This window comes from Poecilia reticulata, linkage group LG13 (genome assembly GCF_000633615.1).
Source record: "Poecilia reticulata strain Guanapo linkage group LG13, Guppy_female_1.0+MT, whole genome shotgun sequence".
NCBI classification, from domain to species: Eukaryota; Metazoa; Chordata; class Actinopteri; order Cyprinodontiformes; family Poeciliidae; genus Poecilia; species Poecilia reticulata.
Window position 1 is genome coordinate 20,164,465 of NC_024343.1, and position 13,352 is coordinate 20,177,816.

General features: G+C 38.6%; 1 protein-coding gene across 14 annotated transcripts in view; it reads right to left on the bottom strand.

The window, feature by feature from the left end:
* The window catches only part of gramd1bb (GRAM domain containing 1Bb), a 97,726-nt gene that overhangs the window by 13,901 nt on the left and 70,473 nt on the right, over positions 1-13,352 (bottom strand). For 8 of the 14 annotated variants that reach the window (XM_008425941.2, XM_017308229.1, XM_017308234.1 and 5 more), the window contains 8 exons: positions 12,261-12,281; positions 10,566-10,589; positions 7,681-7,701; positions 6,468-6,491; positions 2,040-2,124; positions 1,131-1,234; positions 936-1,031; positions 622-702 (listed from right to left, as the gene is read on the bottom strand). In XM_008425941.2, coding sequence (XP_008424163.1) covers positions 622-702; positions 936-1,031; positions 1,131-1,234; positions 2,040-2,124; positions 6,468-6,491; positions 7,681-7,701; positions 10,566-10,589; positions 12,261-12,281 — 456 coding nt within the window. The remainder of the gene's footprint in view (positions 1-621; positions 703-935; positions 1,032-1,130; positions 1,235-2,039; positions 2,125-6,467; positions 6,492-7,680; positions 7,702-10,565; positions 10,590-12,260; positions 12,282-13,352) is intronic. The other 6 variants (XM_017308233.1, XM_017308232.1, XM_017308230.1 and 3 more) reach the window with 5 other exon arrangements.

A 13,352-nucleotide genomic window follows, 5' to 3' on the forward strand; every position in this document is an offset into this window, starting at 1 on the left:
TATATATATGTGTGTGTGTGTGTGTGTGTGTGTGTGTGTGTGTGTGTGTGCGTACGTGTGTGTGTCAATGAAAATCAATACAAATAGGAATAAAGATGAGTCTATATTTGAGACTGAACCATATTTTGAGATTTTTAGAAGTAAAATATAAATTTACAAACTAGAACCATAATTACCAGCAGGGTTTCCCCCAGTGTGATATTTTCAGTGTGATAGTGACTCCATGCACTAAGCTGGGTATATAAAAGGCATTTAATAACACTGCCATCAAAAAGTCTCAACCATGACTAGAAAAACTTAGAAAAAAATATTCCTGCAAAGCTGACCTGTTAATTGCTGAAAAATGATTGATGGAGAATATAATTTGATTCATTAGTCAATTTCTTAATCTGCTTTATCTGAAAAGAGATTTGCCATTTATGATTGAGGTTTTATTTTAAAGGTACATCTTTCAAAGCCAGGATATTCAGATCTTTCTTTGTGATTTTCATTTTTGATAAATCCCCCCTGAAACCCTCACACTAATAACTAAAAATGACTAAAGCTCCTCTGAGGTTTGCAGGTCCATATTATATCTTTACCAAGGCTTTTAGGATGAAAAAGTGGATATAATTTATCTACCTTCTCAAGCAGGGCATTCTGCCAGAGTCTGAACATCATCATGTACGTCCTGTCTCTGGCTCCAAATGAGGTAAAGAAGTGCTGTAAGGCATAGAAAAAAGACTGTTAACGCTCTCTAAAGACATTAGTTAGAAAAAAAAAAATCTAAAAAATAGTTACATTATTTTTCAATCCCCTTGTCAGCTTAGGTTTTACTCTTCGTTTGTGGTATTCTAGACTTGCTAGGAGCGCCTATCAGTGTTTATAACATGCCCCCCCCCTACTGGTGATAAAATGCAAATCATTGTGCTCAGTATGAATGAAAACGTCCTCACCTTCTCACTGTCTGTGCAGACCTGGATGGCATTGGGAATGAGACGAGCAGTCTTCTCTTTCGTCATCGAACAGATGTCCTTTAACCGCACTGTCAGCTGAACACACAAGCACAAATTATACATCTGCATACACACCCTCGTTCCGTCGTATTGATGATAAAATCACAAAGACGCATAAACAGTGTTCGGTCGTACGAGAGTTTCCCAGCGAAAGATGTTGCTATAAAAACAGATCCAGTTCTCAGAGAGGTAGAGCCGTCCCTGCAGGAGGATGTCCCGCTGAAGAGCACAGGAGTAGTCTACAACACACACACACACACCCGCACACACACACACATGCAAGGGTCAAAATGTCAAAGAAAAGACATTGCTGTGTAAAGCAAACAAGAAAAATAATGCTCAGTAAAAAAGCAACTGAAATTCAACATACAATAATTCAACAAAGGCAGACACACAAGAAGCTAAGACTTAATTTTTATTAAGTTTACAGCACAGCCATAAGTCACTATTCTGCTGTTGTCCTGCTTGATGGTGGCTCTCTTTACCAGGCTCACAGTTTTTAACAAAAATATATTTATTCAATGATAAATATTTTTTAAGTATTGGATTTATTTTTGTAACCTAATCTTGTTTGAAAATACTTCCAACATTTTGTCCCTGACCCGTCTGTTGTGCTGTTTGGTCTCCATTGTGCTGTTTGTTCAATAACCTTCTCCAACAGATCCCTCAGAGCTGTGTTTATTCTGAGCTTACTCTACATCGAGGTGGAGTCTATTTAAAAATCAGGTGAATCCTGAACCAAACTGCTTGCGCTATTTTTAATTTAGGGATATTGGAGGAAAATGACCACCACAATTTCCAGGTTTTTAGTGTAAAAACCTGGAAAGTGTTTTTCCTCTTTCCAGTAAAAACCAATACTTTTCCTTCCACTAACTACTTATGTACTATTTTGTACAAATACATCCGACAGTTTTACTGTATAATCATGTCAAATAAGGACCTTAGATCAGGGAATGTGTCTGTTGAGTGAGGATTTATCATGTTTTAATTGCTGGGTGCACCCTGACAGTCCTCAGATGGCCTCAGTGTGTGCTGTCCACTCACCCACAATGAGCCTCTCTGTGTCAGGGAGCTGCTTGAAGAGTTTCCTGAAGTCCTCATTGCGCTGCTTGTATGTCGGGCTCAGCACCTGCAGCAGCAGCAGAAACACCACACAGACACACATCTAAATGCTTCCCAAACTCTCCCTCTCTCATCCTCATGCTCAGTCACACGTGGCTGTTTGCTTCTGCAATACAAGCGTGTGAGACAACCTGTGTTAAAACCACCCACAGCTTCCGTAAGGATGTATGCCTTTATTTAGTAACGCCTTGACTTGTCTGTCTGTGGGGGATTTTTACAGGTGGAAGAAATGGAAAGATAGTGAATGACAATGGCTGAATGCTGCCCAAACTATCTGCCAAGGCTGCATGATTCTTGATGCTGAGGAACAAGGTGACATAACGGACAGACTGAACATACTCGCCAGGGTGACGATTGTTTCACAAGTGAGTAAAGTTTTCAATTTAAAAAGCTAAACTGTCTGATTTCTGAGAAACAAACGTCCATGAATGGGGCTTTTATTCAGTGGGAAGTGGACGCAGAATGTCAAACATTGTGGCCTAAAATGCACAACAGTTTTTCCTCCCTTCTAGGAAAACTATCCTCTAATCCAAGCCTGTGTGAAATTTCCAAATGTGCTCCATAGAGAGAGTTCCTGGAATCTGTGCCAGAGGCTTCCCATTTGGCAGGAAATGCTCAGGAAACCATCGCTGACAATGGAGGAAGGAGAAGTTTACTCAAACAAAAGAAAAATAACTTCCTTCTTAGGAGGGATGCACAGACCCTTTAGCCTGAAATAAAGACATATCTTTGGTTATTTATTTTTCAGCGTGACGTCTGAGACTAGGAGGCAATGTAAAACACTGCTCTGATAGTGTGAGCGATGACTGCCTAATGAACTGCACACACCACCTTTTCTGGAGCCTTTAAAAAAATGCTAAACGCTCGTAACACAGTTGGAATATTAAGTCAGCAACACAGCAACCTGATGATGTCTATTAACAACAGACCTCTGAGCTCCAGCAGGATTCCAGCAGATATGACTCATAACAAACCCAGTGGTTTTATTTAGTGCCTGGGAATCAGTACTGAGAGCCGTGCTTAAAGAAGTGAAGACAAAGCTTGTTTGCTGACTTAATCTCTTGTGACTATGTCCATTTGGAGCTTTTGTACTAAAGCCAAAAGAAAAAAGGTACATTTCTGCTTGTTGCTTACAAGCGGTGGTCAACTTACAGCAGGAATATCCTCATTGTCCCACTCTGGATCCTGGAAGTCCGACGCAGCCCATCCCCACTCCCAGCCCCACTCCCCTCGAGCCGGACCCTGCAGGAGCCACCCTGCCAGCGCCTCATCCAGCTCCAGCACGGCCTCCCACTCCGACGTCGTACCATCCTCATCCGTTTCCACATTCATTGCGCCAGCTCAGTTGTTCTGGGTGTCTCAATGCAACAAAGTTGTGGGTCTCCTCTGTCACGTACAGCGGTAGAGTAGAAGTCACGGTGTCCGCACCCTCCCACCCCCTGCTTTTCCTTTTGGTACCGATCTCCTTCAGCACTGAGAGGTGGACGCTCAGAGCTCCAGTCGTGTATTACTCTGTGGTTCTGCGGAGCGCTCCCGCTTCCTTTCACACACACACAGGGAGAGGAGTTATGGCCGTTGCCCTCTAGTTACCCCAGCCAACAAGTCCTTTATTATCATGCCGCGAGCGTTTTCCTTTTTTTCCTGCCTACTCTCCCTTGTGAGTGTGTAAGTAGAGCGTGTGCGCGTGCGTGTGTGTGTGGCAATGTCCGTTTGAGTGCTCTGTAATCATTGTTTACAAGCGGCAAAGAATGATGAAAGTTTACTTTGTGGAGAGGTCTCGCTCAGGAAGAGATTCTGCTGGACATACAGGAGCTGGGAGGAAGGAAAGCAGGTCAGAGAAACTGTTTTCTGGCCGTTATGGTATGTGTCGAGTCCATTTTGGTGTCTGCTCAGAATGGTTGAGTTACTGAGAACAGATGTGAGCATAACCTACAGTTACCTCCATGTGCAAAACAACACCGTCAATCTGAACAGGGTCTGGAAAGGGGTCATGATCCACAGCAAAGCCAACCCTTTTATAAATACTGACGCATAGATTCAAACCAAAGCCAAAGGCAGTGGGGGTTATAAAAGTGTTTCTTCCTGCCTTGGAATTGATAGAATTCCCTGTTTTCCTGATACTTGACACCCCCTCTGAGAAGATCTAGGGCGCTCACTGCTTCTAATTTTGGCACCCCTTCAAAACAATCTGAGAGGCTGTAGCCCAACTTTTGCAAACTTTAAACTTTTCAGTAGACAGGAAGGCATGGAATAACTCTGTAGGTCTCAGAGGCTCTTACAGAAAGACCAAAAAAACAAACAGTTCCAATTGCTGTGCCTCCTGCTGGATGAACCAAATGTATAACCCATATCTGCATAACTGGATTTTTTTTCGCTCCCACATTCAATTGGACAATGAATAAAAGACTAACTTAAGTTGGACGATTGCTTAAACTCCTTTGCGTTGGCTAAATTTGTCTGTGAGGATTCATTTCTCAAAAGTTTGGGGTGCTGCTTGACGTCTCATTATTTCTTTTCCTCTTCTTTAATAAACATGGCAAAGAAAGGGGCCGTTGTGACAGACGCCATGTCCAGAATTCAAGTGACTGCGCCAGCAGAGGGATGACGTATATGTGTAGATACATAGTATGTATTGATCTGGTTTATTATTAACCTGCTGAACAAACAGTAGGGGATGCAGGAGACTGGTACTGAAGTCCAGGGCGTGTACTGGAGGATCGTGTGTCCATCCCAATAAAATATGGGAATGTGCTTCAGTCAGTAAAGAAGGTTTGTTGATTTTATTAGTGCAGATAGAAACTGCTTTCATTAACATTAAATTCTAGTCTCACTGGTTTTACTGCTTGCTGGTGTTTGCTGTCTTGATGCTAACATTCTGGTAACCAGGGAAGTCCCTGCAACAAACATGTGTAGATGCCAACCAAACGAAGAGGAGAGAAATGAGGTGATATAAAATTTTAGAACATCTGGCTGTTTAATCCTGAGGGTAAAAGTGATAATGGAGGTCATTAATGTTGAAAAGTGGTGCACTTGCAAGCATGCACACACAGGCTGACATGCAAATAAAGCACACCGTTTATAGACCTAGAGACAGAACGTTCATGAATATGATAGAAATTGAAAACATATATATATATATACATTAACAGTAAAGAAAAATGTGTGTCTTTTGATACAAATTGTCTGACTTTAAAATAGACTTTTTCTATTTGAGATTATTTAGGAACACCACATTTGCTTTGATTTGGTCAATGCCAGAATTCAGAGCAGATTTTTATTTTTTATTTTTATTTAGAAAAAAATATTTTATTTTCTGGATATTCAGAGGTTCAAATACATTTCCTCAAAATTCGCTACAAAGACCTTTAAACTGTAAGACCTTACTAAAGTGTCTGGTGTATCTTTCTACAAACTTCACATAGTAGTTTGTTTGAATTTTTGAATCTATGTGTATATCAAATGGCACTCTAAAAAACATGTTTGAGTTCAGAACCATACACATGGTTGAATTTATACAGGAAGAATTAGGGTAAAATACACATATACATACAGTATACATAGACTTAAAACCAAGAAAGCTAATTTGTTCAATTCACAGGACTTAATTTGAGGTATTTGTGAATAATATAGTTAGCCAGAGCAATTAATGATGTGAAAAATTGAAGTTAATACTAGTTACAGAACAATGTTAGAAGTTGTGTGGCTTTTATCAGAGGTTTAGTCCAATTAACAGCCACTCTAATTTGTATGTTGCTACTTGCTATACTATTCAAGAGTGAATAAAAAAGGAAGAAAGAGAAGTCCATGTTCTGAAGGTCAAGTCCTCTTGCAAATTATCAGTGGGAAGACTTCTGTATTTTCTTTCTAACACACCAAGATATTTTTGTGTCATGTCAATCTGGATGGAGACAAGCCTAAGCTCAAACCACCATGCATCATTCCGGCGGTTCGTCTAAAAGCCCTTCTGGCAATTTGCCGAATTGTTTAGTACAGCAAGGTGCTCAGTGTGTTTGTCGCCACCTGTTGCATGCCACAAATAGAAGGTTGGTTGAAGACAGACGTTCAGGCGAGTCCAAAAGACCTTCATATACAAATCCATTTAAAATACTATATTTTCATTAGAAAAAGAAGTTGCGCAATTAATGTAGCTTTTGTTGGAAAATGGCTTAAGCCTGTTTTTTCCAACATATCCCAATAACTTCCTCCAAATTGTGGCTTGCAGTGGGCGGTAACAACGCTAAGCAAATGTGGAATGAGAAACAGGAAGTGGGGATATGACAATTCCCCTCAGCTGAAAAATAGAGACAGAGAAAGATATCTGGGTTGCACAAGAATACAAGTCATGCTTACTCTCATGATGTGCTGTCTTTCATGCTGGGAGAGAGAGGAAGAACGCACACACAGGGAATAAAAATAAGGAAAATAAAAAGGGGAAAAAATTGCAAAAAAAACACTCCTGGATAATGTATGACTTACAACTGTCTAGAAAATGGTTTCACACCCCTTCAACACATTTTCTCACATTACAACGACTTTAGGAAACGAACAACGTATTTCATCAGAAACAACACAAAGTGGTGGATAATCGCAAAGTGTAAATTTCCTCACTCGTGGACTTTCAATTTCTAGGTACAAAGGAAATTCAAACAGCGAGTCACAACTCCAAAGTTCCATTTAAATTAGTCTGAGTCATTCTAACACATGACAATCCTTTAGGCTAAAACCTATTATTGTAGCTCTGGCTGTATGCTTTGCGTCTTTCTCCCGCTTACATGTTTTCTTTGAATATTCCCCTAGTGATGCTGCCACCATCACATTTCATTGTGGGTAATGAATACTTAGAGTGATGTGAAGAATTTGATTTCCAACCCGCACAGCAAAAATATATAATTTCTCTTCCATTTTGCAATCATGCGCTACCTTATGCTGGTCTGTCACTTAAATGCAATTAAGTTTGGGGTTCTAACAAGACAACATGTCAAAAAAGTTGTAAAAAGGTGTGAATATTTTTGCAGAGGACTGCAATATTGACAGAGCTGATCAGTCTCATACCTGTTCTGGCACATTGTCTTGACCTAACTATCGGTCTTCTTTTCAGAGTATAAAATTAGAGCAGTGTGAAGAGTGGCTGTTCAACAGAAGACAAGGGAATAGTGTCAAAACTAGCTTTAGCACACCACCTAGTGGTCCAAAATAAAACCCAGATAAAATCTATTCGGTTATTCAAGAGGAAGGCTGGTAGGCAGGATACCAAAGATGAACTGTTGTGTTTAAGTTGCTGTGCTCCTACAGCCTTTTCATGTTGTGGTTACCCTGCATTAAAAGAACACCTGTGGCTCTTTCTAAAGCCATGTTAATCCCTATCTTCAGGACAAGTAAGCCAGTAGTAGTTTGGTACTTGAACTGGACTAAGCACAGCAAACTCGCATAAAGGAAACTCTCCATGCATGACGCAAATACGTACACACGCACACACACGCACACACACGCACACACATGCACACCTTAAAATGATGAACACGCACAAGTAAAAACTGTACAAAAAAAGCAGGAGATGACTTACGTTGTACCAGCTTTGGCTCTTCTGTGAAGAGAGAAAAAACAGGAAAGAATTCAGGTCTATTAGTTAATATCAAAACAAATTAAAGGTTCACTTAAGTACCACTGCTTTAGAAGGGTAGATTTTCTAGCTTTGATGTATAGGAGAAATCAAATAATTTTGCTTAAAAAAAAAAAGCCTATTAAAACGCGCATAATGAAATTTGCAATTTGCATTGAATTTTTTTTAAATGTTTTTTTGAAACAGTGAAAACTTGCTTTTGTCAAAGAAAGATTTTAGACTAAAGAAAGATTTTCAAGTTACATCGCTTTTTCCTCAACAGCTTTTTCTATAAATATCGCATGACATTCAACCATGTAGTGCAGAAATTATAATTTATGTTCTTTGGCTGTAGTGAAATATGGAATTGTACAGAACCAGTAACTTATACTTTATCCTCTAACCATTCAGTCCGTTACAGTTTTCAGACAGCAGAGGGCAGCAGAGAAATCTCTAACAAAGAACATGTGCTTTACATGTTACAAACCGCACATGGCTTTGCAGTAGAACTACCATAAACAAAAGTCCAAGAGAAAAAGAAGCGGCTTATCATGACAGAAAAAAACACGTGAAGGACTGCACATGGGGAGAGGAAAGGGAATTAAAGGATGACGTTTTGCATGACAGACGACTGGTAATACCCGTGTTCATTTCTCCAAAAAGTTCAACATAGGCAAAATGTTTTCCAAGGTTGGAAAAAGATCTCAATCTAGAGTTGGAATTTTTACACAAGGGTCAAAGTGACACATTATAGTTTGCTGAAAACTTAAACTGGACTTATTACTTAATATGACTTAAAACATGCACTGCTAGCTGCACAAGGCTAACAGTTGCCATGAAGTCTTGGTTATTTTCTGTTGGTGCCATAAGAAACAGTGAGCTGCAGCCTCTGGCCTCAGGCCTAGCTGTGACGATCGCTGAGATAATGTGGGCTAATCTGATTTGAAGGTGACAGAGGCATGAGAGTGGAAATACTTGGAGGCCAGTGCAGGGGAAAGATCTACGTTTATGTTAGAGGGAGACCGTTTGATTTTGTGTTGCCGAGTGTTATTTAACCAAGAGAGAATAATTATATTGTGACTGAGTATAAGTGGTCCCTTTTAAATGAATTAAACTGATAATTGAAGAAAAACATCTCCTACTCAATAAACAAACAGAAGAAAGTTCTTTTAGGGTGGGTTATGTGAAACTATTGCAGTATAAATAAGCCCTCGGTTTATCCTTTCATATACATGTGCTATTTGACAAAGAAAAACAAAGATAATTGATAACTGGTACAGCAAGTGGCAAAGATATCCATTACTGATGTGTTGACAACATAATAACACTGTATTTGTTGGCACTGGACACAACAAGTTGTACAATAGGAATGGGTGGATGTAACTTTTATGCAAATATATTTCGTGCTGTTTATTTCAATGACAAAAATGATGCTAAAAAAATTTATATAAAAAAATCTTCAAAATCTTTTCAGCCTTTTATCTATCAGTGCTGATAATAGGGTTAAAAAATAAGTAGTGTGATTATGAAGCTAAAAAGCACATGGTAATTCCAATCAATCATATTATTTAAATATTTTTTTTTCTCTCATAAAACCGACAGTGAAAATAAAGTTCAAACAGCAACTGTAAAATTTTTTAAATAATTATAATCAATACAATAATGTTTATGTAGGTATATCTTAGTGTTTTGCAGACTTGAAATTCTGTGAACTTTGTGGCATTTTATGACTCGGTAAGAGAAACTTTCTGTACAATGGTTATTAATGATCAACATAAAAGCAGGACTTAAAAGCAAAACTTTCAATGGAAAATTATAAACACATTCATTTGAATAATTAGTATCCTAAATGGCTAATAAAACATGGACCATAATAAAAAAATCAATGAATAGATTGATTCATTTCTATTAAAAACGTATTGGCCAGACTGAAAACCGCATTGTTCTCCCCTTAATCAGCTTTGATTAGTAATGGGGAGATTAAATACTGACCATCTTTGTCTTCATTCATTATATGTATCAAAGCTGAGAATTTCCACCATTTTCTTCTGCAGTAACACATCAACCGAAGGCACTTTGATCCACATTTTGTGTGGTTACTGTGTAATTACTTTAGTTCAGGTCAAAACTATTACTGCTATCAAAGAACTTGCAGTCCCTTTTTCTCTTTTATGTGTTAGAGCTTTTAGAAAATCAAATTAAAATCAGACATAATCAGTATCAGCTGGTCAGTCCACAAAGACAATTGGAAATTAGTACTATAGAGGAAAAACCAGTTTGGTGAATCACTGGTGTTTACCTTCATTTTAAAGTAATACTTTGCTGGATTATTTAAGTGCTATTTTCCCCTATCAGCTGGATGTGTGGCACTAAAAGTACCGCTTTGTGTGGAAACATGAACAAGTGGAGATTTGATTTTAGCTATGGTTCAACATATTTTTGTTCTACTCTGTAAGAATGCTATAAACATTCTTCATCATTTCACCTGTGTTGATAAAAAATGACTATGTTCTTTGCTGCTTCTTGGTAGTAGTTGCCTGTAAAGTTTACAGGTAAACACATTAAACATTTAAAACTGAAAATAAGTAGTCTTTGGGGGGAGTGTTAAGAAGTTTTCTTTCCCCAAAACTGGAAGACAACTGGATAACCACCAGGTGCTAATGCCATTTCTACTGGCTAGCATTTCAAAGGTGATAGGAAGCGCTGGAAAAGACAGAAAGGAGTGACACTGTCAAAGGGAAGTCTTTGTAGACAGAGCTACACTACAAAGAAAGAGTTGGGCTGGGGGATTTATTAAAGGGACAGCAGGATTTTTTAGCAGGTCAGGTGAAAAAAGATAAAATCCTTACTTTAATCAGATTAAGTCTGTCATACTGAAAGGAAATTACAGAGAAAATCAAAAGTTAACCAAAGCAGTGAGCAGGATGGACACAGACAGACATGGAAGATGGGAAAGTAAAAGGTGAGGCTTAAAGTTTTTATGCAACTCTAAGGATAGAAACTACAACTGAAAAGAAAAAAGAAAAACGCACCGGTCGACGCAGGAAAATCTGAGCGCATAACTAAATTTGACTGTTCATGTAGCTGGTGCCGTTACATGAGAAGTCTGATTGATTTTTTGCTGCACCACTGTCACTCCTATCATCATTAATCCATTCTCATGGAGAGGCACAGACTGTCTGTTTCTGCTGAATGCACTCTCATTTGGATTGCATTAGGGTTAGGATGATCGGGCTCACGTTGCCAGGATGACCTCATGCTTTTATGGGTCATCTGACCACCACAGTGGCCCAAAGAGGTTTTAGTTGGGGTACTGCAACAACACAGCTTTTGACTGTAGCACAGAAAATGAATATGTGTTTCGTTAGCACGTGTGCGTGTGTATGTGTGATAAGAAGACTTTCCAAGTGCACGGTCACAAACAGACCGCAATGACCAATATTAGCAGGACACCTAATTTCAGTATATATATAGTACAAAGTTATGTGACAGGTTTCTTGAATGAAGAGATTATTTCTTAACCAGCAAATACGTGATCTAAAATTATAAAGAGTAAGACACTGCAGACCTACTAAGACTTGAGCTTTCGGGGAGGATTGCACATAAACCTAAACACATTGGTCCAACTGTTAAACATGGCAACATCACGCTATCGACTCCAGGAAACTGTTAAGTAATGCATCCCATACTTGCATTAGCAAAAGCATCATTTCCCCTGTACGTCACACTTATTTGACACTTTGTTTTGATCTGCTCCATAAGATCCATAAGAAATAGCTAAAGTTTATGATTGTTGTGCAATCAAATTGGAAAAAGTTCAAAGGGTCTGAACATTTTTGTGCAATATTGTAATTTAAACATACTGAAATATGGCATGGTTTTTTTTGTGCCTTTTCAAGACAGATTTTTCAACAATATGCTACTAAAAACAGAGCAAATTCCTCATGAGGTAACATCTCGGTTTCACAAATGATGTAATAGATTCTTAATAAATATGTAGATTTTTTTTCTAAGATGTTGGATTTGCAGGGTCAAGATTTATATGGTAAAGAAGTTATACATCTTTAATTACCAAAAAAGTAACAGCGATTTAAGTAAGTCAAGAGAGGTAAAGAAAAACTGCAAAACCAGAGATGGAGAAGAAAAGGTATTTGGAGAAATTTATACTGTGGATCTGAAAATGTTTAAAATTCCACCTTCTGTACAAACATTGATCATATTACTGTTTTCCTCTTCCAATTAAATTAGCATGAAAACACAGATTGATCCAGAAATAGTGAAACTTCCAGTTTACATTCCAAACGCTAAAGATATATAAAGCAGCATAAGACAATTGCAAGATATCCGTACAGTGATAAAGAAAGGGAAGTACAGCATCAAACAGAGGAAAACGAAAAGTTCCCCTGCTACAGTTATGGACTTACAACATGGGTTAAGGGTAAAGAGGTGAAACACTAGACATTTTCACAAGACGTCACACGACACAGGTGGTGTAGGAATGGGCATAGAAAAGTTGGAGACAGAAAAAAAAGAGTAATGCTTACTTTGGAAAGTCGCTTGTGAGACTAGCATGCAAACAAGAGAAGAACAAAGCAAAATCAGATAGAAAAATGTAAGCAAAAAAAAAGAAAAAGAAAGCAGAAAGAAACAACAGAAGAGGTGAGCAGTATTTATCAGATGAAACATGTTATCATGTGACATGGAGCAGCAGCAGAGAGGCAGAGAGAGAAGAAGCACATTGTGTTGAAGAGGCAACAACAATTTAAAGAAAACACAATCAGAGAGTGATTTCTAACATCAGTGATGTCTGAGGTCAGGATGGATGAATTATGCTTAGAATTTAAAGGTAAAATGAGAAAACACACAGCATGACCATGGATGGCTGTTAACTTATTTGCAGAATGATGTAAATAAGACAAAAAGTGTCATTTTGTATCGTCTACATGTTTTCCTTATGTCTTTGAACTTGTTCCTTCGAGGATGTTTTGACTTTTTATTCATGGTGTTTTCTGAAGTCAAACTGTGACTAAAGCCCTCTCCTCTTAAAAAACAACATCAAATACATATTCCATCAAGACGCATCCCTTCTGGCAACACAAAGGATCGATGGTAGCTTTTCTTCTTAGGACAAATGATTCTGCAGATAGACAGTAACTGTGCACAAGTCAGAGAGGATTTAAGCCTGACCTTGTGGGGTGTTTTTTGCACAGGATAATATCCCAATATCCGTAAGAAAACAGCTGCAGATATTGAGCAAGGTCTGTACTGGCGGCGGTACTATTCTGTGTCATACTCCTCAAGAGAAAGTGCTTGATGGACATTCTTAGACATACTGAAATCTTCTATTTAACTTCACTTTCTTTCAACCATTGAGAGTTAAAAATCTAGAGCAGCCCCTGTAAAGCTGCTTTGTGTTAAACAGATATAAAGAGCTTGAATGAATGAATCAACATTTCCATCCCTGCAAAAAACATTTAATCCTGACAGTAGTGTTTGATAGTATAGTTTGTATATAGCTACTGTCTGCCACAGGTCGCTAAAATAGTGCCTGGAGGCATATTGCCCTCAGTGGGCGCTTAACACCCCCCCACACACACACACACGCACGCGCGCACACACACACACACATACATATA